This window comes from Myxocyprinus asiaticus, chromosome 1 (genome assembly GCF_019703515.2).
Source record: "Myxocyprinus asiaticus isolate MX2 ecotype Aquarium Trade chromosome 1, UBuf_Myxa_2, whole genome shotgun sequence".
Taxonomy (NCBI): Eukaryota; Metazoa; Chordata; class Actinopteri; order Cypriniformes; family Catostomidae; genus Myxocyprinus; species Myxocyprinus asiaticus.
The window spans coordinates 16,203,880-16,228,903 of NC_059344.1; the positions used below are offsets into that span (position 1 = coordinate 16,203,880).

General features: G+C 45.4%; 1 protein-coding gene across 1 annotated transcript in view; it reads right to left on the reverse strand.

The window, feature by feature from the left end:
* The window catches only part of LOC127450332 (regulator of G-protein signaling 12-like), a 79,964-nt gene that overhangs the window by 29,979 nt on the left and 24,961 nt on the right, over window positions 1-25,024 (reverse strand). Inside the window, exons 4-6 of the mRNA XM_051714390.1 lie at window positions 3,922-3,940; window positions 834-1,003; window positions 517-609 (exon numbers count right to left, since the gene is read on the reverse strand). Coding sequence (XP_051570350.1) covers window positions 517-609; window positions 834-1,003; window positions 3,922-3,940 — 282 coding nt within the window. The remainder of the gene's footprint in view (window positions 1-516; window positions 610-833; window positions 1,004-3,921; window positions 3,941-25,024) is intronic.

The window sequence follows — 25,024 nt, forward strand, 5'->3', positions numbered from 1 at the left end:
ACAACGAATATAGTGCATGAGACGTATGGATTACTTGTATGACTGAAACACCAAAAGTCTGATTCACCATCCATTTTGTTTGTATGGAAAAAAAAGCAGCATGGACATTATCCCAAACATCTTCTTTTGTGTTCCACGAAAGAAAGGAAACCATACTGTAGAGCCGAAGAGGGCAGGGCAGGGCCGGGCTGGAATGATGCACGCCTGGTCCCCAATCAGCTTGATGGGGCGCGCGAGGGATAAAGGCGGCCGGGGACGACAGTTCAAGAGGGAGAGAATTACAGGCAGCTGTACTGTGTGTGTGTTTATGGTTGTGTGTTTTTGTTTAAGTTGTTCATTAAATTATTATTTAAGTTCTCAAGCCGGTTCTCGCCTCCTCCTTTCATTGAGAAGTGTTACACATACATGTTTGGAATGACATGAGGGACAAAACTATCCCTTTAAGTGTCCATGATGATTTCAACAGAGTCTGAAGGAACAAAATCACTGAGGGAACCGTGTTTTGCAGAAGATTACCTGCTTTTTGTCATGTTCTGGAACTTGGCTAAACGATTCACAGGCCTGCCAGAATAAGATGTTTTCCTCACTAAACTCCTTCTTTAGAAACTCCTGTAGAACATAGAACAGTACATATGTTTCAAAACATATGTAGGCTACTACCCTGTGACATTACTACACTTCTACTCTGTGATATGGTGTTAAAAAATTTATCACATTTATATGAATAATCAGTCTGATACACAAAAAGACAAGCATGTCAAAAGCTGATTGTTATCAGTAAACAATATGTTAGTGTGAGAATCTATTTGTCCAAGGCAAACACAGATACTTACAGAAAAATAACGGACACCCACAGGATCCTGGAGCAAGCGCTCGAAGCTGACAGCCCATGAAGCAACGCGGCGTTCTGAGAGGCGACGATGGTTTGTGACGCAGGGCAAACTGCCATTACTCTCCAAACTGCTCACACTGCTGCAGTCTTGATGCACAACACCACTGCGCTCTGGACACAGTAGAGTAAATACCTAAATTATTTTAAGTTTGGATTCCTGAATTGTTCTGGTCAATTAAATAGAATGGAATTTCTATGCTTAGATTGAGATGTTTCTTTAATATGCAGGCATGGGTTTAAAGAGGAGAAATTTGGAAAGGTTTTTAAACTTTAAGATCGAATAGAGACTCAAACGACATAAAAATGGCGTTTGACATCATGATGGCATTATTCAGCAACATTTCTCTTTCTTTGTGTTTTTTGAAAGAAAGAAAATCATTTGAGGTTTTGAATGACATAAGGGTAAGTATGGTAAGTTTTTGGTTAAATATTTCTTCAATATGCTGTAATATTTGATGACATTTAAAGTTTTGCATTTTTTGACCAGTGGCAATTTCTCTGTGAAGGCAAAGGTGGCAGTGCCTCCTTAAAAAAAATCGGGTGAGAAAAATAAAAATAAAACAAATAAAATACTGTGAAATGTGAGCTCAAATAATGTTTATAGCAGTCATATTTCTAAAGTCACTCAGTCAAACAGCGACACTCAACAGCGACTCTCCAGCCTCCCTTCAGCTCACTGCACTATCATTGAGCTCCTAAAGTGTAGCTTGAATGTGAGGCGGTGTAACCGCCGAATACAGAAATAGTCACGTGAGGGAAGACATTGGCTCCGATTAGCACTGACTCATTCCCGCAACCCTACATAGGTCAAGCAGCTATAGAAAATGGATGGATGGATGTATTTTTGTTGGTATTGTTTTTGAAGTAATGTAAAAATAATACTACAGTATAATACAATGCATAAACTTGATGAGTTTTTGATTTTGATAGTGTTAATATAAACATACAAAAATATAAGTATTTCATGCTTATTTACAGTGTAAGTAAAAATATATTTCATATGCCTTCCCGTACAGAAATGTGATATATGGCAATTAACATATATATAAAATATATGTTACATATAGAAGAACAACCATTTTTAGTAATTTGAAATATATGTTGTTGAATTTATGTGCAAGTATGTGACTTTTTTATATCATATATTATTATGTAGGCCTACTTTTTTATCATATGTTGTGTCAAATCAGATTTCAGATTTGTATGGGTTTAACCTGAAAGCTATATAAACGTCAAAAGGAACTGAAACAGGAATTTACACTGGCCTTGAAAAAATAAAATAAAAATTAATGCTGAAATGGCACTTTGCCTCCTCATTTCAGTCCACCACATGCCAATGATTTTGCCAAATGAAAGTGAATGACAATTCATTAATTCACAAGGTCATAAAAACTGTTATATGTATAATAGATTATTGGTGTATGTTCTGAAACATTTTCCCAAACTGAGAATGTCATTTCAATGAGAGTGTCTTTTGTTTACTGCGTACTAGGTCTATACATTGGATGAGATTTTTTCTATTGACAATGAAACAGATACGATAAAAACATGTTTGGCATTTTATTATACATACTATTTGTTTTCCTTGCTTTTCAGTAGGCAAGTCCAGACAAACCTCAAAACTCTCTGAATACCGCTGTCACAACCCCCTTCTGACAAATCAAAGGGAACTTTCTCATCGAGCTGTTGACAGTTTGTTTTATGGTTCTGAGATGCCCAAAAGTGTCTAACCTAACCTCCTGAGAGCTGAGCATGACTACTGTGAGCATTTTTAAATTTTGTGAATTGCAAATAGTAGCACCTAATAAACATGCAAAATAATAATATATATTTTTTGAAGAGCAAATAGTTTTCCTAAAAATGTATGTCCTCATATGGGGACAACAGGCCTAAGTTGTGACATTTTAAATAATACCAAGCTATAGAAAGTCAGTTCTTTTTTTTTATCAAACTGTTTATGTTTCCACGAGTGTTGGTTATTCATGTGTTTGAGACGTTACAGACATTACAGCTGATTTTCTGTAAAGCTGTGGAACAATATGTATTGGGAAAAGCACAAATAAAAAACTAAAACTAAAAATTATTTGACTTGATTTTACTTATGTTACAATGTTTTTTTTATTTTGGCAACAAAAATCTCAATGTTCTCTCTTTGCACTGTCAAACAAACAAGTGATAGCCAGTGCCGAATCATTTTACCAATCAGAAATTAGCATAAATATTTCTGATTCAAAGTAATGGCCAGAATCATCAAATCACTGCCAACCATTTAAAAAAAAATAATTGTCTCATTGTCCTCGTCCGAGGTCATCGTGTTAAACAGTGTGCTGTTTTGTGATATATTGCTGACATTTTTTAAATGGCATATCAGATGAAACTAGAGATGTTACTCTTTTGATATAAATTGGTTTCAATGTAAAAATGTAATGTGGTTTCTTACCAAATGTAGTTTTGTTGCCTTTTTCCCAAAGACAAACTCTACTAAGATCTGCACCATGTTGTTTTGTCACATTACGCCGTGCGTCAAAAGTTTAAACCTTTAATGACGGCCCAGAGTGTCCTGAACTGAGATCAGACGGTCGCACAAGGCTAATGTAGCTGTCAGCTCAAGACATGTTGTAAGATTTTATTACAGATTTCATGATTCTACAATCAAGTGTGTAACTCAACTGTACTGTTATTGTTACAGGTTCCGATCTGTATTTCATCCATAAATACCTAATTGAGAGTATGGAGCTTGCTTTATTCTCAATATAAAACTGAAACTATACAATGCTAAGTTTAAATGATGATATTCTACCTCTTTAATAACCATTTTCTAGTATCTCTTCATATAGAATGTACTGTAAAATGCAGCTCTTTAAAGACAGCCTTCACTACTAAAATTCAACAGAACACAACAAAGGTTTAGTCTGAAGAATTTACTTTAAATTAACAGTAATCTCTACATATAGACCATTGTCAGCATTAAGTGAATAACATCCTGAATGCTTTGAATTTGTTAGAAATAGTTTAAAAAGCGTACTCACCTCCATCTGATGCGGCCGACTGAAAGAGAAGAAAGAAAGACATGAATGAGCAATTTCCATCTTGACTTTGTTGGGGAAGAGATGCATGAAGAGGGGGAAACGAGTACAGAGGTAAAGTTACTGAGCTGGAGTCAATGATTGCAGACATCTCAGCAGCCTGTCTCATCTAAACTGAATGTGTTAGACATATGTTTGTTGAGAGGGGAGGGTCTTGACATACGATTGTTGATGTAGCTGTGTGTAGTAACACAGCTGTTCACACCTCTGCCCATGTATAGACTGCCCACACACACACACGTTGACCTTACCCAGGCCTGTTCAGACACTTGCTAGACTATAACTGCAACAAAGAGCTTTAGTCAAGCTTTTCAGGTTATAAAACTGCTCCTGCAACAGTTTCCCTGAGCGTTGAGGGACAACAGGGAATGAGAGGAAGAACACGGGGGGGGGGGGGGGGGGGTTGTGTTGGCGGAAGAGGGTTAGAGTCTGAGTTAATCATCATAAATGTGATAAAAAGTTATTACAAACATGATTTATTACACACAAAATTTAGAGCACTATTTTAGCAATGGAAGGGCGTACAAAGATCCAACACCTTTTCCATGATTTTTCCAGTCACTCTGATTACTGGATAATGATTTTTAAAAATAATTTATTGAGACTGAACTAAAAAAAGAGTGATCTCTAGCCAAATGTTTAAGGGCATAGCACAATTTTTATACTGTATTCACATCAAATGTAATATAATAATTCCAGTTGTAGGTACTTCCGATTGTTGGCACTGAAACCCTGCAACACTTATGCACTTTAACTCCCAAAAGAAAGATCCAAATGATTGCCTTCTGGATACTGAGATGCTCGATACTTAAATGGATAGTTCAACCAAAAATTACAATTCTGAAAACTAATGTACTCACCCTCGTATTGTTAAAAACCTGTATTTCTTTCTTCAGTCAGTGGACCACAGAAGGAGTAGTTTAGCAGAATGCTGCAGCTTCTCTATTGCATATACCTTATTCACATTAGCGCCATCTTTGATTTTTAATGGGAATGACAACATTCCCAACAGTGAGGGATAGACTTACCATCTCTTCAATGGCACACATGGTATAAAGCTGTATAAAGCTCCTAGATCACATTTGATTTTCTTCAACTCATGTTGTCTGGAGTTCTTTGTATACTGAATGTTCTTGGACAGATATTTTATCAATGTTTTGTCTGCGGAACTATCCAAAAACACTTTTAACTGCAGTACAGCCCATTGAAGAGACTGTAAGTCTATCCCTCACAGCCTTGTTGTCCTTCCCATTAAAAAACAAAGATGGCACTAGCATGAATAAGGTCTATACAATGAAAGCATAGTGACCAGCGGCTGTCAAGTTCCAAAAAGGACAAAAAAAATAAAATAAATATCAATGTACCATATTTGTGTCAACGACACAACATGCCATTGGTTCTTGTGGGTCTTGCAACCAAACAAGTTTGAATATGCAGAAGCGTAAATGAAACTACAGCTGAGGTGTGGATTTTCAGTTAATTGCAACTTCAATTTTGGTCTGTACCTAACACAAAGCTACTGTGCACAAGACATACAGTAAGAACTTTATGGTACCTTTGTTGTGCTTTTTTGTCCTTTTTGTTACTGTATGCTTTTGTTTTATGGGAAAGAGCTGTGAGAACAATCTTCAAAAATGCACTTTTTGTGGTGCACAGATGAAAGAAAATCATACGGGTGGGGTTTGCACACATTTTGATGATTGTTTTGCAAGCTATAGACTGCTGTCCTGCAACGGGTTGGCCGGAGCCCCGAACAACACCATCAGCAATTCCGCTCCCTCCCATTTGCGTTTGCCCAACAGCTCCGTGATGCCTGCCACAGATGGGTGCTGGCCAAGGAAGGGCGCGGCGTGGAGGATCTTATCGACCTGATGGTGCTGGAGCAGCTAACCGTTCGCCTGCCCCGAGGAACAGCGGAATGGGTCCAGTGCCATCGCCCCTCGTCGGTGGATGACGCCGTCCAGCTGGCCGAAGCCCACATGGCAGCCTACCCGGAAGCCGGCGAGCCGCAGTCCAGGTCTCTCTCTCTCTCTCTCTCTCTTGCTTCTCCTTCCCCAGCCCCCTCCCCTCCCCTTCTCCGTCATCCTTCCCAGGTTGATGTCTCTGCCGCCACGGGTGCAGCCGAGAAGCCTGGACTGGACTGTTGGGGTGGCTGGAAGCTGAGTCACGTCCAGGACCGCCGACCGGTACTGGAGTTGAAGACGTGGATTCGGGTCTCCGACATGCCCTGGTCGAGCAGGGATGTACAGGATACCGGTAAAAATTAAGGGCTGTACATACCAAGCCCTGGTGGATTCTGGCTGTAATCAAACCTCGATCCACCACGGCTTGGTTCATGATGGGCTTTGGGTACAAAACACAAGGTGACTGTGAGGTGTGTGCATGGGGATGTTCACAAGGAGTAAAGCATAGAGCGGAGGCCATGGTTAATTCCCGCCTCACCCATCCACTGATTCTGGGAACCAATTGGCCGGGGTTTAAATGATTATTAAAAGTGTTGTGTGCGGATGGGTCCTGCAAACCAAAAACACGGTGTGTGGTGTGTGACGCGATGGCTGGGGAGAGGGACTTCCCTCTGGAACAGTCACGTGACGAAACCCTTAGTCGTGCATTTGACCAAGTGAGAGCTCCAGCCCGATGTCGCCCTCACATATCCGTACTTTTCAATTATTAGGGAACGGCTGTATCGAGTGATGCAGGACACTCAAACCCATGAAAATACAACCCAGTTATTAGTCCCAAGGAGCCGTCGGGAAACACTTTTCCAGGCGGCTCACCACAATCCTATGATGGGTCACTTAGGGCAAGAATGAACACTACACCATTTAATGGCCCACTTTTATTGGCCGGGCATTCACGGGTATGTATGCAGATGGTGTGCGGCATGCCATGAATGACCGAATCCACCGGCCACCACAAGAGTGACATTGTGCCCATTACCGTTAATCGAGGCCCCCTTTGACAGAATTGGTATGGACCGGACCATTAGAATGATCAGCATGTGGATATCGGTTTGTATTAGTCCTGGTGGATTATGCAAGGCGATATCCGGAAGCAGTGCCTTTACGTAACATCTCAGCACGCAGTGGAGGCAATTCCCAATGTGCTTTTTAAGTCCTCATGGTCGCGTAGTGATTCGCCTCAGTCCAGGTGGCAGCTGCCTCCGCATCTGAGATGGTCAACACGCGCATCTTATCACGTGGCTTGTTGAGCGTGTTTCCACGGAGACATAGCGCATGTGGAGGCTTCATGCCATCCACCGTGGCATCCACACCCAACTCACCATGCACCCCACCGAGAACAAACCACATTATAGCGACCATGAGGAAACATGGTTACCCCATGTGACTCTACCCTCCCTAGCAACCGGGCCAATTTGGTTGACCTGGCTGGAGTCACTCAGCACGCCCTGGGATTTGAACTAGTGAACTAGTGAACTCCAGGGGTGGTAGCCAGCATCTTTACCACTGAGCCACCCAGGCCCAAACACTCCAACACTATGCGAACTTTATGAATTGCTGGGGATTAAATCGATTCACACCAGCGTTTATCACCCGCAAACTGATGGGCTGGTGGAATTATTTAATCACACTCTGAAAAACATGATTCGTAAGTTCGTACACGAGGATGCTAGAAATTGGGACAAATGGCTGGACCCCCTATTATTTGCAGTCAGGGAGGTCCCGCAAGCCTCTACTGAGTTTTCCCCCTTCAAGCTCCTGTATGGACGTCGGCCCCGTGGGGTGCTTGACGTCATATGGGAGGCGTGGGAGGAAGGATCTTCCCGGAGCAAAAAAGAAATTCAGTATGTCCTTGATCTTTGAGCAAAGCTACACACACTGGGACAGTTGTCACAACAGAATTTGCTCCAAGCTCAAGAGACACAAAGCCGGCTGTATAATAGGGGTGCCCAGCTATGGGAATTTGCACCGGGAGACAAAGTGCTTGTATTACTTACCACATCGAGCTCGAAATTACTCGGCAAGTGGCAAGGACCCTTTGAGGTTACACGGCGAGTCGGTGACCTCGATTATGGAGTTAAACGAACGGATAGAGGCGGGGCACGTCAAATTTACCACCTCAACCTCCTTAAATTATGGAGAGAGGCGGTCCCCGTGTCCATGGCAATGGTAGTTCCGGAGAGGGCGGAGCTCGGGCCAGAGATGAAGTTCAAAGCCGATCCATTCACCCCGATCCCTTGTGGAAACCACCTCTTGCCATCCCAGCCCACATGCTGCGTATGCCGCTGCCTACTTAGATGATATCATTATATACAATAATGATTGGTAGAGGCATATGCAGCATCTGAGAGCTGTGCTGAGGTTGCTGAGGCGGGCAGGGCTCACGGCAAACTCGAAAAAGTGTACAATTGGGTGGGTGGAAGTACGGTATCTGGGCTTCCACAAGTACATTATATTTCCATGACTTTGCCATGATGACCTCTAACACTTTTTTAAAAGACAATTTTTAAATTCCCTTATATTTCCAGGTTTTCCATGACTGTGGAAACCCTGTACAAGTTTAAAATAACATGAGGATGAGAAAGTGATTAAATAATTTTTGGGTGAACTATACATTTAAGATATTTGTGTCCTGCTTTTCATTCTTTTGTCAGTTTGTCGACTTTTAGTTGTGTTAAAGTCACAAAAATAGCATTTTTTGTCTGTAATGACAACAAGCAATGAGCTACATCATCAGCTCATCAGAGTTCAGAAATGGCACATTCCAATCCCAGCATGTCACCTTTATAAATCAGAGCTCTTCCAGCACTATTAACACAACTAACGGAGCACTATTTATATGCTAATGAAAGACAAGGATTCTGAGAAGCATAAACAGCCAAAGGCAGACACACATATGAGAAGATTTCATTCATTCTGGTTCATGTAAAGGACATGATCTTATCTTGCAGATAACTCTGGTCAATGATATATGAAGTGGTACGAACATGTACTGTATTATTTTGAGAAAAAAGAAAAAAAAAATCAGATATGCACAACAGAAAAATGAAGTAGCTGAGGAAACAATGCATAGCAGACATTTTGGAAACATTCCCAACATACTGTATGTCTATCTGCAAAAAATATGAAAAAATACAAATTAATTTTCACTGGATTTTTACACTTAACATTTACATATCATTGCTATGTGGTTGCTAGTGAGTTCTGGGTGGTTGCTAATTGAGTTGCAAAGGGTTTCTGGGAGGTTGTCAGGTGCTTTCTTATTGGCAAGTCACAAGAGCCCATCCCAAGTCTCTATAATGTTCTGGTACCTAGATGTGTCCCCCCCACCCCCAACTCAGGGATTTTTTTGCCTGTTTTACAATTCGTCAGGCAAAAATCATAAGTCTGATTGCTTAGAAAAGTAAAAGCAGCCTTCTTCTCAACAAGCCACATGATTTGTATCATTCATGTCCTTAGCACAAACTAAGCCTAAAGGTTCAGTCTCGCACACGGCTGAGAGCTCAGCCTTTGAAGAATCATCTTTTGACGCATACAGACACGTTTAATGCATGCGTGTTATGATTGCTTTGTGATATTCTGCAATCAGAGACAATTTAGACCAGAGACAGGGCACTTGTATTAAAATGAATGGGAGAAATTTGAACACTTAATATGGCAGGTGTAGAAAAGGAAGTCCTGCCTTACAGGTAAAAGAGCCAACCACCTTTAAGATACAGACATCGCCTGTCAGTTAATTAGAGAAAGCGCAAGTTCATTAGCTGGACCAGCCTGAAAAATAGCTTCTTTTTTTCTTTTTGCATTATCTGAGCTAAAGAAGCAAAATTTATGATATCATTGTTAACAGATTTTACTGCTGATGAGATATGTTCTTTGATCGTAATCTTGACCAATCTGCTGATGAGATATGTTCTTTGATCGTAATCTTGACCAATCTTTCCCATTCTAGAATAGATAGGGGCTGTACTTTCATGCCGCTTGTATCCATAGAAAATAGCTACCTGGAAGTGTTTCCAATATGGATGCTGTGTGGACTGACTTGTCTTGAAAGGGATGTTGGTACATTCAATGGCAAGCGCATGCGGCGACAACGCGCTCAGACGAGGACTGTCCGTGTGTCCAGAAAAACGTGGCCAATGCTAACAGGCCACACGGACTGTGCTGATGATGAAATTTGCATCACGCATTCTGTGCGCAAGATGAACCGGAATGTGGAAAACCGAAGTATACGTTGGCCTTTACCTTAACCCAAACACCAAAGTTTAATCTTTTGGGTTAGGGGTTTGTTTAAATCTATAACCCTAAGTATGAGCAATATTAATATAGATGTTTGCCTTAGCAACAACCACTAGTAACATACCAATATTGTCACATTTGGGGGGGCCTGGGTAGCTCAGCGAGCAAAGACGCTGACTCCCACCCCTGGAGTCGCGAGTTCGAATCCAGGGCATCCAGCCAGGTCTCCTAAGCAACCAAATTAGCCCGGTTGCTAGGGAGGGTAGAGTCACATGGGGCAACCTCCTCATGGTCGCTATAATGTGGTTCTCACTCTCAGTGGGACGCGTGGTGAGTTGTGCATGGATGCCACGGAGAATAGCTTGAAGCCTCCACACATGCTATGTCTCCGTGGTAACGCACTCAACAAGCCATGTGATAAGATCACATGCACAGATTGACAGTCTCAGATGTGGAGGCAACTGAGATTTGTCCTCTGCCACCCGGATTGACTTAAAGCGCATTGGGAATTGGGCACTCCAAATTGGGGAGAAAAGGGAAGAAAAAAAAAAAAAAAAATATATATATATATATATATATATATATATATATATATAGTCACATTCTGTAGACATAAAGATTGCTAAAGCTTCCTCTGACCAATTTATAATGGATCCCAGTCCAAGAATACACTTAGCAAAGCATACAGACACAAGAGGGATGGCCTCCAAAAACCACAAGCCTCCATGAGGCCACTTCAAAGCGCCTATGTTCCTCAAAATGGAGAGTTCCACAGACCTTATAGTATTTTCCACTCTCAACTTGTCAATAGCAAGCAAAAAACTGACCACAACTTACTTGAGGTAAACTCAAATCAAGCCATACTCAAAGAATTAGATTCATGAGTCTGGGTCTATAACTGTAACAATCTCAAACCAAGATCCATATAGACAAAAGTGTCATGCTATAAAAGGGAAGGAAGTTTGAGTAAGGGTACAGCTGACCTTCTCTCTTTCTCTCTCTCAGTTCTCATAACCCACAAAGTACTACCAAGTCCATAACTGATGTAAACCTTTGTCCTTATAATATGATGCGGACCCTACTATGGTTCTAATTGCAGTGAGGGATGAAGTTAGTAATGGGAAACAGAGGGAAGAAAGAAAGAGAAGGGAAGAAAATGAGAAGCTATGACATGGTGAAGCCTGATTACTGAATGGTTTGTGCCACCACCCTACTGAATTTGGTCAGAATACTATGGCAACAATTCGTTCAGACCACAGATATGGAGGCCACCAATGACACACGTCTCAGACAGGGGCGCTCTAAATATATCACACAGTCCCATGAGCAAACGTATTATTACACAGGGGTTTTACAGCAGCAGGATCTGGTAGGTGTACAGCGTGGCAGGGTTCAGGGGTGGGTGCTCGGCCTCATGGTGCAGCTTACAGACATCTGGCTGTTGTGACACTCTGTGTGACATGTCTCATATCCAATCAGATGCATTTAAACTTATGACAAGTAAAACCATGTAAGTGTATTTATGGATTTAAAGAGGAAATGATGAGGTAATTTCTGTTTAGAAAAAAAACATGTTTCAGTCTGTTCACTAGAATAGTACAGGGAAAAGTTCTCAGCTTGCCATCAAACCATAATAAAAAGCAACAGACTCCATATTTTTATTTAGAGGCATTTTTGCCTCATTACCTTTACCTCAGTTTGCGACTGTGTAGCATTATATAACTCGATTTATATACTTTCTGAAGAATATGTGAATCATGCACCCTTCTAAAACTCACCACAACAATGCTAGGGTGTTTTGGGTGGTTGCTCTGAGGTTGCTTACTGGCCCAAGTCAAAATAGGTGGGCTCTTTTGACTTGGGCCGGTAAGCAACCACCTAGCAAGTCTCTATGACATTCTGGTCCCCAGGCTTGGGTCCCTCTTTCAGTTTAAGTCTATGGCGTTTTTTCAGCCATTTTGTCATTTGCCAGGCGAAACTTGTGGGTCCGATCACGTGGTAGAGTAATAGCACATCTCTTCTCAATAAGCCACAAGATTTGAGGTATCATTCATGTACGCATACAGGCCAAAGTATACTTTGGTTTTCTGCAAGCTAGGACATCTTGTGCACAGTGCCTGTGGTGCAAATTTCGTCATCAACACAGTACGTGCATAATGTTCGTGTGCAGCCTAGTTTTTCAAGAGGACAGTACACTTCATGCGCATGAGAAAAATGAAGTAAAACTTAGCCTTTAGGGTTAGGGGTTTGTTTTAGTATGAGTGTGACAAGGTTCTTGTAATCTCTCAAGGAGGAAGAGGGGGTCAGGTGAACAGTTCTCGTAATTCTTTATTTTTGATACTTTTCAGTATACACACACTAATTGCTTTTCAGCACTGCTGATCACATGCACAGTCAGGCTCGTATGTCTCCCTCTCTCCCCTCCAACAGTCTGGATTTCCCTTTAAATCCCTCTCCGCTCTCACTGCAAACACAAAACAGCTGTTAGAGGTGATTTCCCACAGGTGTCAATCCTTAACATACTCACTATTTCAGCCTCGTTCTCCACAGACGTCGCTCAGCCACGACCCCATAACTACAATGAGCAATAGTAATGGACCCGAATAGTAATGGAGTTATTAAAAAAAATAAATAATATAAAACGTTTGCTAGATTTACACTGCTAAATAAGGTGAAAAAAAAAACAACATCTCAGGGTGGGTTGCACCAACAAGGATTATTCTTAAATTTAGATTAAATCAAGGTTTATCTGATAATTCTGTTGCACCAAACTTTAAACTTTGTTTAAAAATAAGCAGGATTACATTTAAACCATCGTTTTGATCCTGACTTTAATTTCACAGTAAATCTAGATGTATTTTAATCCTGTTGCTCCATTAATTTAAACTCTGATTTAACTAGCAGTTAGGGGTTAACTTTAATCTTGCAGCTGAGGTGGTTTAAATAAAAAAACGGACTTACAATTAAACATTAATGACTGGGTAAGTGAACCATAAATGTGATATCAGCCTTCTGAGAGACGTTTATCATTTTATTTATGCCTATTATGGTCTGAAATCTTGGGCCATCAGATTTCAAATCCTTGGTGCGAGTACAATGGCTCACATATCTGTGGCAATGCGATTAACTGCTTCTCCATTGTGTACATGCAGGGTCACGGGACAGAGATCTCTTAAAGAGAAGCGAAAAGAGAGCATTAATTTGGCATTTAACCAGAGCGGTTACAAGCGGCAGGTGATCATTTTTGTTCCCCTCATCTCTCTTTCTATCATGCCCTCTACAGGCGGCAGCCTTGGCTCTTAATTTCTGGCCACAATCATGGCGCTGACGCGAGGGGAGGCGGTTAATCCGAGACCCATGCCACTTGCGTCTTGTTTCATATTATCTGTCCTTTTTTTCTTAAATTATCCCGCCATATTTTAAGGCTTGTGACACTGTACGCACTGCTGAGAAATTTTCTCAACCTACCTGATCAGCTTTGTGTACTAACAATCTACCGCTAGGTTCAGAATCATGGTGGACAAAATTAATCGCAGGTGAAGGTTTTAATCACAGGTTAAACACGAAGTGGTCAAATTGAGCTTTGCGCCACTTCAATAACATCAAATCAACCCACAGTTTGCACTCATCCACCCACAGATAGCACAAACACTCCCACCAACGCCCACTTGCGCTTTGCACTGGAACGAAAATTGCCCTTAAAATTAGAGCTTTATTGAAAATTAGATAAGGCGTTGCGCACAGCCGTTGCACCTGGAGCGGTCACAAACATAGATCCCAAAGCGTAAACGGCAGTCTATTCAATTTCCATGCCACATATCCACCTTTTTCCTGACTTCTCCACGAGCGGCGCCATTATGGCGAGAGACTTCCTCTCGGATGCTCCACACTTCCACTGTTATGAACTACCTTGTTTTTTCCCTCACCTTCAGTTCAGTTCAGTGACTGTTTAGTTTTCCCCTTTGTTCATGGACTACACTTCTCAGCATGCACTTTTTGATTACACTCACCTGCCCTCCATCTTCCACTGCTGTTCCCTGTTCCCTGTTCCCTCATCATTCATTTCTGTGTATATATACCCTCTTGTTTCATTCACTCATTGTCAGTTCTTGTTCTTATGTTCTTATGATAAGCTGTAGCATTTATGTATACATTTAGTTAGTTTGTATTCTTCCATGTTTATTGTATTACCTTGTAAAGACTTCACGCAGGGAGGGAAAGGAGGACACAGGGAACTGGATACTCCAACTCAAATGTAAGACTTTTAATAACAAAACTCAAAATCGCTTTTCAGCGTCACATTCATTCACTTTAGTCGGTCTATCAGTTCGCTTCACCTCATAATCGAGCTCTCACACTCGACATGTGACCTCAAAGGGTCCTTGCCACATAGCAAGTAATTTGGAGCTCGATGTGGGAATAATACGAGCACTTTGTCTCCCGGTGCAAATTCCCATAGCCAAGTGCCCCTGTTATACAGGCAGCTCTGACATTCTTGAGCTTGGAGCAAATTCTCTTGTATTAGTTGCCCCAGAGTGTGGAGTTTTGCTCTAAGATCAAGAACGTACCAAAGGTCCCTCCTCCCATGTCTCCCGTATGACGTCGAGCACCCCGCGCAGGCACTGCCCATACAGGAGCTCGAATGGGGAAAACTCGGTGGAGGCTTGCGGGACCTCTCGCACTGCAAACAACAGGGGCTCGAGCCACTTATCCCAATTCCTAGCATCTTCGTGTATGAACTTATGAATCATATTCTTCAGGGTTTTATTAAATCGCTCCACCAGGCCATCTGTCTGCGGATGGTACATGCTGGTGCAAACCGGTTTAATACCCAATAATTCGTAGAGTTCGCGGAGTGTTCATGACATAAATGTTGTGCCTTGATCAGTGAGGATTTCTTTCAGAATCTCCACTCGGGAGATAATTTTGAAGAGTGCCTCCACAACACTGCATGCTGAGATGTTGTGCAGAGGCACTGCTTCCGGATATCGCGTTGCATAGTCCACTAGGACCAATACAAAGCGATGTCCACGTACAGTCCAGTCTAATAGCCTGACGAGGTCCATGGCAATTATTTCGAAGGGGACCTCGATTAACGGAAGAGGGTGCAATGGTGCTCTTGGGGTGGCCAGTGGATTCACCAGCTGACATTCACGGCATGCCACACACCACCAAAAACGGCCATTAGTCGGCTCAGGGTTTCCCTCTCCCCTAAGTAACCCGCCATCAGATTATAATGAGCCGCCTGGAACAACATTCCCCGTCAGCTCTGCGGTATTAACAGCTGGGATGTTTTCTCTTTTGTTTGAGTAAAACTCAATGCCAAAGCATTGCACATTTCACATCTAACAGCCTTCGTGCAGGACCCATGCGCACATATTCCCTTCAACACATTTTTGAACTCAGGCCAATTAGTTCCCAGAATTAGCGGATGGGTGTGGCAGGAACTAACCGCTGCCTCCACTCTATGCTTTGTTCCCCGAAATTTAATAACGAGGGTCACTACAGGGTAGTTGTGAATATACCCATGCACACGCTTCACCCTCACCCTTATGGTTGTGCCCAAAGCCTCATGTTGGACCAAGCATTGGTGGATAGTGGTCTGGTTACAACCCGTATCCACCAAGGCTTGATGAGTACTCCCCTTGACACTTACTGGTATCCTGTACGCTCCGCCCCAATCGGGGGCAGCCTGTGGAGTGTCGGGGATCTGGACCACAGTTCCCAGCTCCATCACAGGGCATTGATCCCAGAAGTGCCCCGGATCCCCACAACTCCAGTAGGCTGGCCCAGGTGCTATGCCCTCACCTGCGTCGGTGGGCACATCCACCTGAGGGGGAGAGTGGTGGGGCAATGAATTCACCAGGGGGAACAAACCCCAGCGAACAGGAAGCCGGCTTCGGTGGCGGGATTCCATGCCTCTGTGGTACTGGGATGGGCTGTGGGGAGAGAGCAGAGTGAGAGGGGAGGGGGGAGGGAGAAGAGATCAGGGAAAACACAGGGAGAGGGGAGAGAGAGTGGGAGGGCTCCTCTGCCCTCTGGTACGCCGTCATATGGTCCTCCGCCAATTGGACAGCTTCCTCCAGCGACGCCAGGCTGTGGCACTGGACCCATTCCGCCGTTCCTTTTGGTAGCCTACGGATCAACTGCTCCAGCACCACCTGGTCGACAACTCCTTCGACGTCGTGGTCCTCCACCAGCAGGCACTTCCGGCAGGCATCTAAGAGCTGGTGAGTGAAGGCAAATGGGCAGCCGGCCCTCTCCAACTTCATTGAACGGAAGAGCTGGTGGTATTGTTCTGGACTGCAGCCAACCTGCTGCAGGATGGTCTTCTTCAGGTCGTCGTAAACCAGGAGACTAGCTGCCGGCAGTTGTTGAGGTGCGAGGTGGGATTCCCCGGATAGCAAGGAAACGAGCCTTGCCGCCCATTGTGTTCGCGGCCAACCCCAGATCTCAGCGGAATGCTCATAGAGGTCCAGGAAGTCTTCCGGATCATCTTCCGCCCCCATCTTCATGAGCGTGGGTGGGGGCATGGGGGCTGCTGTGTCCGGGGTCGCATCCGGGGCTTTCTCCTGGCTGAGGAGGCTCCGGATCACATGCCGGTCCTCTGCTTGAGCTTGGAGGATCTCATGAAAATGCTGATCTTGGTCTTGTCGAAGCTCAAGCAGGGCCTGTTGGTGGGTGTGGTGAAGGCCGGCGAGGGACTTGAGGATTTCTGCCAACTGCGAGGACTCCATGAGGCGTACTTCCTCCAACTTTCCTGGGTTTCGGCACCAGTGTAAAGACTTCATGCAGGGAGGGAAAGGAGGACACAGGGAACTGGATACTTTAACTCAAAGGTAAGACTTTTAATAACAAAACTCAAAATCTTCAGCATCACATTCATTAGCTTCAGTCAGTCTGTTTCAGACGGATAGCTCTCCCTCCTCTTGCCGCTGGCATGGTCCCTTATATACCGCTCTTCCCAAGCTCACAGCAATTTGAAACAGGTGTTAATCATTATCTGGCTCAGGTATATGCACCCTTAACACTTTCTCTCTCTCAGGATGGACACTCGACCATGCCCTTGCTGCCACATACCTTCTTGTTATCATTAAAAGCTGCGATTAGATCCTACGCCTCTTTTCTAAAAGATCACCACCACCACGTTACATCCGCTTAGTTGTTGTTATCAGCTAGACTAATGTTACTGGTGTTGGCGAGCAGCAGAGGCTCTGGATGAATATGCAATGTTATAGGTTGTTATAACAACTACAGGTGGCTTACAAACTACTGTAAAATGAATGTCACAACAATAAGCCCCCACAAAAGCTGCCAATGCTGAAACATTTCGAGTCAAACCAGATGTAATAAGCAGAAGTTGCATTAAACTAATTCTCTGTCACTTGCCTATTTTTTTAAAACATTGACAGATAATTTCAAATGATGTCCATCATTTTGGAAGATAACAAAGACGAAAAACATTTAAACCAAGCTCCTTGTTGTTTTTTTTATATTTATTGTTAATCATCTTTACGAGGTTCATATCTCATGTCACGCTGTGAGTGTATGTGAATGAGGTAGAGACAGAGTTGTTGTTGGCAGAGTGCGTGAGAAGGCAGCACTTGTTTAATGCAAAAATAATGCCATAAATCTGAAGATTTTTAAATGGAACCTATGATGACCTTTTCACAGACATGTCCTCTTTTTCAAACCTTAATAAAGCATCTGGTCAGATTTCTAGATTCCCTAAATGTCCGGGATTTGGCTGTTTTCATAATGAAGTGCACAATAAGAAATGCAACGAAATCTAGCGCATCATATTCATGGATTCTTTCTTTCTGCATTCTGTATGTCTGTGTCTCTCTCTCTTTCACACACACACATGCAGCGATCGCTAGAGTCCAGTAACTTTACCATGCAAATGTGTGTGTGATTGTGTTCTCATCTGTTCGAGATTGCTGTCGAAACCTAATGTCCATACGCAGACATTAGTGAGTAAGTGATTTATATTAAGTAAACACAGACTGTTCTTCCATTTTTGACTATTGTTAGTGATAGTATAGTGCTTGGTAATGGGAATAAGCTGCGAAGCGGAAGTCTGTAGCATCTGCATTGGAAGAACGAGCTAAGCATAATGGGTAATTGCGATGCCTGTGAAAAAGGTGGATAGTGTTGCAATATGAAAATTCCCTCCAATCACCACTTTTCTTTGATGTCTAGGCACACCTGCCACACTCTTTTCTTCTTGTGAGTCTTCGCATCTCCACTGGCTTCACGCAAGCAAGCTTCATCACAACTACATGTGTTGTAGAAGGTGCTGGGACTTGCATTGTTTATATTTCCACCTTTTGATTTATGTGAGGTGATGTTTTGTCTTTTTAACCTCAAAGGAAACACAAGAACTAAACTTGACTATCTCAGCTTTTGAAATGTGTTTATTTGTTATACTTACGTAGCCTACTCCTTTACTTCCAGTCGTAACCGTTCATACTACCTCTTTCCCATCACTTAAGGTATTTTTTTCTTTTCATTCAGGATGTTCAGCAAATTTAAACAAACATATTGTACCCTCTTCTTTTGACATTTGTTGATAAAAGAAAGACAAACCCATAGCCAGAGCACACTATCTCCTGGCTACAGCTAAAAACACAGCTACAACAGACAAGCACTGTGACTAAACAAAATATCCTGGCTTGTCATAGTATATTTAAACTAAAGTTATGGCACTACAAGTGGACAAAGACAAATCACAAGGAGCTACAACCCCTGGCGAGCACAAAGTGAGGACAGACGTCCACAAACACAACTGTGGAAACATCAGAGCATGAAACGGTTGTGACTTCAGTCCAGTTGAGCCTGATACTCCCTGCCGCAGCTGCTCGGTGTGGGAGTACAGGAATGAGATAAAACAGCTAATGAGTAAAGCAGCTGATCTAACCATGCCCAATCATTTGGCTTCAGAGAAAAGAAAACAGAAACCCGAGAAAAAGGCTGCAATTGTGGTGCAAACTCACCATTCTTGGGGGATGCTTTTTCCTGAAGGAAAATATTTTCTTTAACGAATTTCAGTTCATTTCAGTGCAACTGTATGTGTGGGTGATTACGTGTGAATGTGTGCATATCTGAAGATTCTCCATGCAGGATTAGATAGTAACACAGAAAGTATTGTCGCTACATGTTTAGTCAGCTCTAACATATGACAATGCATACTAACTGACTCTCTTGTACTGTAGTCATAGCTAAGCTGTGACAAACAAATTTATTATTTCCATAAAGATGGACTATTATACTATCTATCAACATTTCCTTAATGCCATATCACTATTTACTCTGGAACTGCAGGAAAATGTTGTAAGGACAATGATTATTGGCTGATGGCACCACAAGAATGTGCAGAGTCCCAAACATGTCAAGTAGTGATGTGAAAGGCAGAAGTCAGGAAAAAATCTAAGTACATTTTATGATTTTAAGAGCCCTTCAAAGAAAAATCAGGTCACTGATAAAACATCTACTATAATATAATGTAATATTTGTGATGTACACTACCGGTCAAAAGTTTTGAAACACTTGACTGAAATTTTTCTCATGATCTTAAAAATCTTTTGATTTTAAGGCGTATGATTAAATGTTTGAAATTAGTTTTGTAGACAAAAATATAATTGTGCCAACATATTAACTTATTTAATTATAAAACGTCCTGGTTACTTGCGTAACCTCCATTCCCTGATGGAGGGAACGAGACGTTGTGTCGATGTAGTGACACTAGGGGTCACTCTTGGGAGCCCGAAACACCTCTGGTCTTTGATAAAATGCCAATGAAAATTGGAGAGTGGTATTTGCATACCACTCCCCTGGACATTCAGGTATAAAAGGAGCTGGTATGCAACCACTCATTCAGGTTTTGTGCTGAGGAGCCGAGACAAGGTCCCGGCCATTTCAGCGGGTAGTTCAGCATTGTGGCAGGAGGGACACAACATCTCGTTCCCTCCATCAGGGAACGGGGGTTATGCAAGTAACCAGGACGTTCCCTATCTGTCACTCACTCGACGTTGTGTCGATGTAGTGACACTAGGGGTCCCTATACGAAACGCCGCAACTGGCTGAACTGTGTTACGTGAACTGGTGGTGTGTGATGGGCAGACCACTGTGTGCCTCGTAGCCAGCGCTCCAGGCCGACACGTAACCTCCTGCAACGCTGTTATGAGTGTCGAACGGATTGTCGAACGGCCCTTTGGGGACAAGTCGACTGCCCAAAATATAGAGACAGGCTAGCCCAGTCATGGACTCTTATCCTCTTTTTTTTCCTCTCCCAAAAAAAAAGGAATTAACCGACAGGGGCCACCAGGTGGGGGGGGGGGGCGGGGTATTTTTCCTCCCAAGGGGAAGACACCGCAGAGACCACAACCCGCCCAGAAAGAGGGAAGGGGGGTATTTTGAGTGGAAATCCGTCACATGGTCTTGCCGAACTTTGTCGGAAGTATGCCATGTGGAGAAGTCCCATGGTAGGTCCTACCCTACAGGGGAGGAGTTTCTACAAACATGGTGACTGGGGCAGAGGGGCCTCTGCCCAAGGAAGACGCAGTTTACCAACAGGGAAACAAATTAGCGGAAGATATACATCGCATGGGGTTACCTATGGGGAACCATCACATGTGGAGCACCTACCCCAATACAGGGCTTCATTAGCACATGTACTGAGCCGGCAGCGAGTTTCTCCATGAACTCGTCTGCCACAGGGCTCAGAGGAAATCATCCAGGGAACACAGTTTGTAAACACTACTGGGAGTCAACAGCGCACATCTTCAGCTCAGGGGAGGTGAAAGGCGCTATGCGCAAGTGACACACCCGGCCAGCTGTCCCGGACTTACCTGCTTGTGCGTGCCACTACACGGGACGAAACCGGTTCCACCCGGAAATTGTAGAACCTCGCAAAGGTGTTGGGTGTTGCCCAGCCCACTGCTCTGCAAATGTCTGTTAGAGAGGTGCCACTGGTCAAGGCCCAGGAGGCCACTACACCCCTGGTAGAATGGGCTTATAGCCCTGCCGGGGGCGGCACGTCCTGGGCGTGACATGCCATTGTTATGGCATCAATGAGCCAGTGGGCGATCCTCTGCTTGGAGACAGCACTTCCTTTCCGCTGTCCACCAAAGCAGACAAAGAGCTGCTCAGAGACTCTAAAGCTCTGTGTGCGATCCAAATAGATGCGTAAAGCGTGCACCGGACACAGCAACATCAGGGCTGGGTCTGCCTCCTCCCGGGGCAGCGCTTGCAGGTTCACCACCTGGTCCCTAAAAGGGGTCGTGAGAACCTTGGGCACATAGCCCGGTCGGGGTCTCAGGATCACGTGAGAGTAGCCCGGACCAAACTCCAGGCACGTTTCGCTGACAGAGAACACTTGCAGGTCTCCTACCCTCTTGATGGAAGTGAGCACAGTCAGGAGGGCAGTCTTCAAAGAGAGTGCCTTAAGCTTAGCTGACTGGAAGGGCTCAAAGGGGCACTCCATAGACCCTGAAGAACTACAGAGAGGTCCCATGAGGGAACGAGGCGTGGTCTGAAGGGATTCAACCTCCTGGCGCCTTTCAGGAACCTGATGATCAGGTCGTGCTTCCCTAAGGACTTACTGTCCACTGTGTCGTGGTGTGCCGCTATAGCGGCTACATACACCTTCAGCGTGGAGGGGGACAGCCACCCTTCCAACCTCTCCTGCAGGAAGGAAAGCACCAATCTGACTGCACATCTCTGGGGGTCTTCGCGTCGGGAAGAACACCACTTGGCGAACAGATGCCACTTCAAGGCATACAGGCACCTCGTAGAGGGGGCCCTAGCCTGAGTGATCGTCTCTACCACTGTGGGTGGTAGGCCGCTTAAGTCTTCCGCGTCCCGTCCAGGGGCCAGACATGAGATTCCAGAGGTCTGGTCGCGGGTGCCAGATGGTGCCCCGTCCCTGAGAAAGAAGGTCGTTCCTCAGGGGTATTCACCGGGGGGGAGCTGTCGCGAGGAGCGTGACGTCCGAGAACCATGTATGGGTGGGCCAGTAGGGTGCTACCAGGACGACCTGCTCCTCGTCCTCCCTGACAGGGTCTGTGCAAGTAGGCTCACTGGGGGAAACGCATATTTGCGAAGACCAGGGGGCCAGTTGTGTGCCAGCGCGTCTATACCGAGAGGTGCCTCGGTCAGGGCATACCAGAGCGGGCAGTGGGAGGATTCTTGAGAGGCAAACAGGTCTACCTGTGCCTGCCCGAATCGACTCCAAATCAGCTGGACCACCTGAGGGTGGAGTCTCCACTCTCCCCTGAGAGAAACCAGCCGTGACAGCGCGTCCGCTGCAGTGTTGAGGTCGCCCTGGATGTGAGTGGCTCGCAGTAACTTGAGGTGCTGCTAACTCCAGAGCAGGAGACGGCAGGCGAGTTGTGACATACAACGGGAGCACAGACCACCTTGACGGTTGAAATATGCTACCGTTGCCGTGTTGTCTGTCCGAACTAACACATGCTTGCCCTGGATCAATGGCCGAAACCTCCGCAGGGCGAGCAGAATTGCCAGCAACTCAAGGCAGCTGATGCGTGCCCATTGCATACAGCACCCCAGCCCGTTTTGGAGTCGTCTGTTGTAACCACGATGCGCCTGGAGACCTGCTCTAGGGGAACGCCTGCCTGTAGAAATGTGAGGTCAGTCCAAGGGCTGAAGAGGCGGTGACAGATCGGCGTGATGGCAACTCGATGTGTCCTGCGGCGCCATGCCCATTTCGGGACTCGAGTCTGAAGCCAGTGTTGAAGCGGTCTCATATGCAACAACCCGAGTCTTCTGTCTGAACGCCTTCAAAAAGGTCAGCACCGACTGTGCATGCTCGTTCGTGAGGTGCGTCATCAACAAGACTGAGTCCAACTCCAAGCCGAGAAAAGAGATGCTCTGAACCGGGAGGAGCTTGCTCTTTTCCCAGTTGACCTGAAGCCCTAGTCGGCTGAGGTGCGAGAGCAAGTCCCTGTGTGCACACAACACATCCTGAGAGTGAGCTAGGATTAGCCAGTCATCGAGATAGTTGAGAATGCGAATGCCCACTTCCCTTAGAGGGGCAAGGGCTGCCTCTGCGACCTTCGTGAAGACGCGAGGGGACAAGGAGAGGCCAAAAGGGAGGACCTTGTACTGATATGCCCGACCCTCGAATGCAAACCGCAGGAAGGGTCTGTGTCGAGGTAGAATCGAGACGTGGAAGTACGCATCCTTCAGGTCTACCGCCGCGAACCAATCTTGATGCCAGACACTCGCTAGAATGCATTTTTGCATCAGCATCTTGAACGGGAGTCTGTGTAAAGCCCGGTTCAGTACTCGCAGGTCCAAGATTGGCCGCAACCCACCGCCTTTTTTCGGTACAATGAAGTAGGGGCTGTAAAACCCCTTCTTCATCTCGGCCGGAGGGACAGGCTCTATCGCATCCTTCCATAGGAGGGTAGCAATCTCCGTGCAAGGTAGCAGCGTTCTCGCCCTTCACGGAGGTGAAGTGGATGCTGCTGAACCTGGGCGGACGCCTGGCAAACTGAATCGCGTAGCCGAGTCAGACAGTTCGGACCAGCCATCGCAACGGGTTGGAAAGCGCAAGCCATGCATCCAAGCTCCGGGCAAGGGGGACCAAGGGGACAATCTCGTCGGACGTACTGGTGGGTGGGGCCTCGAGGCGGGGCGAAACCTGAGGTGGCACGCCGTGTTGTGGCCGTGCTGAGCTCAGGGACATCGAAACACTTACCTGACTCCTTGTGACCACCCCCGGAACAGCCTGGGACGTTGGAGGAAGAGGCCTGTCCTTGTGACCCATGGAGACTGTCACATCGGGGGCGGATTTGTGCCACAGCTGGGCGTGCAGGGGCGGGGAGACCGCCGCTGGAGCAGCAAACCTGCCAGGGTGGAGGCAGCATGTTCAGCGGCACTGTAGGCTTTGGCCGTCAGGGACGACGTAAACACTACTGGTGGCGGCACTCTGCGGGCATAGGTGCACCGTGAGCTCCTTATCCACTGGGGGAATCGCCGAATAGCCCCTGGCCACCCCACCATCGAGGGTAGTGAGGGCGGGGGAGCTGAAAGATCAGGACCGGGCAGTAAAAGGTGCCTCCCACAACCTTGTCTGCTCCTCGTGCACTTCCGGGAAAAAAGGAACTGGGGGGGGGGGGGCGTGGCTGCGAGCAGCGCTGCGAGCCCAGGAACCAAACATCGAGCCGCGAGGGTTCAGAGGAGAGCGGAGTGTTCCACTCTAGCCTGACGCTCGCGGCTGTCTGGGAAAGCATGTCTGTCATTTCCGTGTCAGCCTGTGACTGGGCGACCATACCCGGGGGGTGGGGGGGAGCCCTTCTGAGGCTTCCGCGTCCAACTGGATGAGCCCGCTCTCCGATACTGTGCTCGAGAGCTCATCAGCTTCGCGGGCTCCGAACTCGCCGTGAGACGAGCCAGCGGACTCATCCGGAAGCCTGATCGGGGCAGACGAGCATGCTGGGGAATGGGAGGTCCGTGGGGGGATACCCGGTGGAGGCAGTCCCATTGGGGTCCCTAAATCGCCCCCAGTGCTAGCCGCGCTGGCCTCATACCCGTAGGTAGAAGGACCGAGGCGGGGAGCCGCTGGGGTGGCTTTCTTTCTTATGAAGGCAAGCCACGAGCGCAACGTTGCCATGGTCATGTTCTTGCAACGAGTACATAATTCATCCACGAACGCTGTCTCCGTGTGTCGCGCCCAGACACGAAAGACAGCGATCGTGACCATCAGAAGTTGAGAGATAACGACCGCAACCAGGAATAACACACAAACGGAAAGGCATCTTTAAAAAGACGCGTCTTTAAAAAGACGTTCCGTGTGTGCCGCTCTTTTAGAGAAATATACTCTT